The 2,869-nt window shown below is 58.8% G+C and overlaps 3 protein-coding genes across 3 annotated transcripts; all 3 read right to left on the bottom strand.

Annotated features, from left to right (window-relative positions):
- Positions 1–516: 516 nt before the first annotated feature.
- Positions 517–1,083, bottom strand: DQ04_15521020 (hypothetical protein; the record flags this gene model as incomplete). The annotated part of the gene is made up of 1 exon (XM_009317323.1): positions 517–1,083. One exon carries the CDS (start codon positions 1,081–1,083, stop codon positions 517–519), a length of 567 nt encoding a protein of 188 aa, XP_009315598.1.
- A 251-nt stretch (positions 1,084–1,334) lies between these two features.
- DQ04_15521010 (hypothetical protein) lies at positions 1,335–1,757 on the bottom strand (the record flags this gene model as incomplete). The annotated part of the gene is made up of 1 exon (XM_009317322.1): positions 1,335–1,757. One exon carries the CDS (start codon positions 1,755–1,757, stop codon positions 1,335–1,337), a length of 423 nt encoding a protein of 140 aa, XP_009315597.1.
- A 750-nt stretch (positions 1,758–2,507) lies between these two features.
- Positions 2,508–2,795, bottom strand: DQ04_15521000 (hypothetical protein; the record flags this gene model as incomplete). Its single annotated transcript, XM_009317321.1, has 1 exon — positions 2,508–2,795. The coding sequence occupies one exon, from the start codon at positions 2,793–2,795 to the stop codon at positions 2,508–2,510; it is 288 nt and encodes a 95-aa protein (XP_009315596.1).
- Positions 2,796–2,869: the final 74 nt, after the last annotated feature.

Below are 2,869 nucleotides of genomic sequence, written 5' to 3'. Positions count from 1 at the left end.
TGTGTGTGTGTGTGTGTGTGTGTGTGTGTGTGTGTGTGTGTGTGTGTGTGTGTGTGACCACGTGTTACTGTTATTGACGCCGTGAGCAGAGTGTAATGACGTCAAGATGCCGATACTGCCTATTAGTGTGCAGACGCATGCATCCATATATGCCGTTGTGCTTGAATAGGCCACAGAAAGGTGCAGCACTGGAGTGTGTGGGGTGGTGTCACTGCCCACATCTCTGCAGGCATAACGCCAGACTTACGACGGCACACATATGTCGTGTTCATAGCCGAACTGTCGCTTAGCAGCGACGCGCCAGAGGTGTGTGCGATGACTACAAGTGCATGACTGACTTGTACTCAATGTGTAGGTATGCGCAATGCTGCTGTGACACGGCACAAAGCAGTCACCAAAGCAAGAAAGAAACACACGGGAAGCAAACGGGAAGCAAACGGGGGGTTGTGCCAGAGGGTCGAATAGTAACGATGTTGCGTTTGCGTTGCAGCAGCCGTCTCTCGTTGGCCATGAGTTTCACACAGCGGCGTACCCAGTCACTCTGCCGGTGTCCACGTCGCGCTCAACGCGCAGCCGCCGTCGTGTCACATCGTGCGCCACAGNGCCGGTGATGAACGGCGGAATCGGCGGCGAGGGTGCAGCCGCAGCTGTCGAGCCGTCGTCCAGCATGGGGAGTAGCATGCCTTCCACCACACTGCCAGCGGCATCATCGAGCTGAATCTGCACAGCAGGAATGGCACCGTCTCCCTGCGCACCGCCAGACGCAGCAGCAGAGTCAGCCGCAGCGCCAGCAGAAGCCGTAACGTCATCGGTGGGGCGGCGCAGAAGTCTGCGTCTCCTGGAGGGGAGATAGTACACGGGCTGCTTGTAAAACATAAAGTACGCGGTGGCCAGGGCTGGCGACCACAGCAGTGCATCCCGAAACCCGCGTGGGAGACGCTGCAGGTACTCGCCGAGTGAATAGTAACGCTGCTGCCGCTGCGAGTCCGTGGACGTGGCCCCCGCAGAGTGCAGACGACTGCTACACCGCAACGGCAGCGACTGTCGTGCATGGGCAGAGCTCACACGAGAGCAAAAGCGCATTCACCTGCTCTGTCTGTGTTTGTCGTCGTCTCCGACCTTGTCTTTGTCAGGGAGAGATCGGAAGAATGCGGTTGATGTTCGCTGGTTAAGCCGGTACGCGGATAGACACAACAAAAGAGATGGAGGAACGCCCAGCGACGACACACGCGACAACAACAGCAGGAGCAGCACCTCGCGCTCACCCATACTACCCCCCTCTCCCCTCCCCTCCTGCGCCCTTATCTCTTGGCAGCCTCCAATCCAACCTCACCTCACTGGCCCCACTTCTTGCGGTTGCTGAACATCGCCGTTCGTCCCCGCTTGCCGCGCCGCATTTCTTTGCGTGCTGCCTCCTCCAGTGTCAGTAAGTACCGCGCCGAGGCCATCGCGTCCGTTGAGGCAGACGCCGGGGACCGTGAGGCGCCGCGGATCAACGCGGCCGCCGCGTCCCCGCACTGACGCCGCAGTTGGGCGCGCTGGCGCTGTTGCACACCGTACTCCTCATTGACGTGCTGCCGCAGAGCCGCTATCTCCTTCTGCGAAGTGTGGCGGGCGCGTCCCTGTAACAAAGCAGTTTTCGAGAAGCGCAGACGCTGTTTTGTGCGCGGCTGCCACTCGCCTATGCATCTGCAGCTGCTTCTGCTGCAGCATCCAAGCATGGGAGCCTGCTGGCGCAGCAACCACCGGCGCAGCATTACAACCGCAATGCACACTGTGTATGTTTACACCCTTCCCTCTGCAGTGATGTGCACAAAGGATGCCTTCAAAACCCGAACAGTGACCAAAGCAAGAGGAATGAAAGAAAATGACTTACAACAAGGAGTGAATGTGCCTTGGCAACAACAGCAGCAGCAACAGAAGGATTGAACCTGTGAAATGGAATCGCATGGCTGATTTCTTCCAGAGCTGGCAACTCTCACAGTGTGTGGAGTTGGCGGACAGTCGGTACATAGAGAGAGAAAATAAAGCAGACAAGCACAAACAGAATGACGCACCCACACGCACACACCAAATCTCTCCTTCTGGTGTGTCTCTACTCAACCATAGGGTGTACATATGTGTGCACCTGTGAGGGATGCCGACGGCAGACGGTTAAGGGCGAAAAAGGAGTGAAGATGGAGACGCGCAGCAGCTGCCGCGCGTTTTGTCGCACGCTCCTTTCGTACCCACACATCACTGCCTCGCCGTGTTCCCCTCCATTACCACCAACACCACCACGTTGGTCTCTCAGTCACCAGCCCGCTTCTCACGTTCTTCTTGCTGCTGTATTTTGTTTCTGCATTGTTGTTGTTGTTGTTGTTTTCCATCTCGGATCTATAGATACACTCCCCCCTTCCCCCGCCCACGCGCTCCTTATCTCTTGGCGCCTGGCGGCGGCGGCGGCGGCGGCGGCGGCTATTCTTGCGGCATTTTATGTACATCCTGCGCAACCTGACTCTGTGGTGTCACTCCTCCTCTTCCTCTTCCTCTTCCTCGGCCGTCTCCTCGTCGTCGTCCTGCGCGGCGCTCTCACCTTCCTCCTCCTCCTCCTCTGCGCGCCGTCTGGCTGCCGCGATGGCGCGCCACTTGTTGCGCAGCGCCTCATCCTTCTGTTCCCATATCTTCGCCAGCGCCTCATCCGTGTCGACGCCGATCCTCAGTAGCAGCTGCCGCACCGCCGCCTCGTCAACTTCGCCGTCGTCGTCGCGCAGCGCCTCCTCGTTGTTCGCATCCATCTCCTCGTCCTCCGGCATCTCCTCCTCCGCGGGGGCTTCACGGCCGGCCTGCTGCAGCAGCGCCACCCATTTGTCGCGGGCGTTGCGGTACG

This window comes from Trypanosoma grayi (assembly GCF_000691245.1).
Source record: "Trypanosoma grayi strain ANR4 Tgr_1552_V1, whole genome shotgun sequence".
NCBI lineage: Eukaryota > Euglenozoa > Kinetoplastea > Trypanosomatida > Trypanosomatidae > Trypanosoma > Trypanosoma grayi.
The sequence above is the reverse complement of the archived record's forward strand: the minus strand, read 5'-3'. Positions and strand labels throughout refer to the sequence as shown.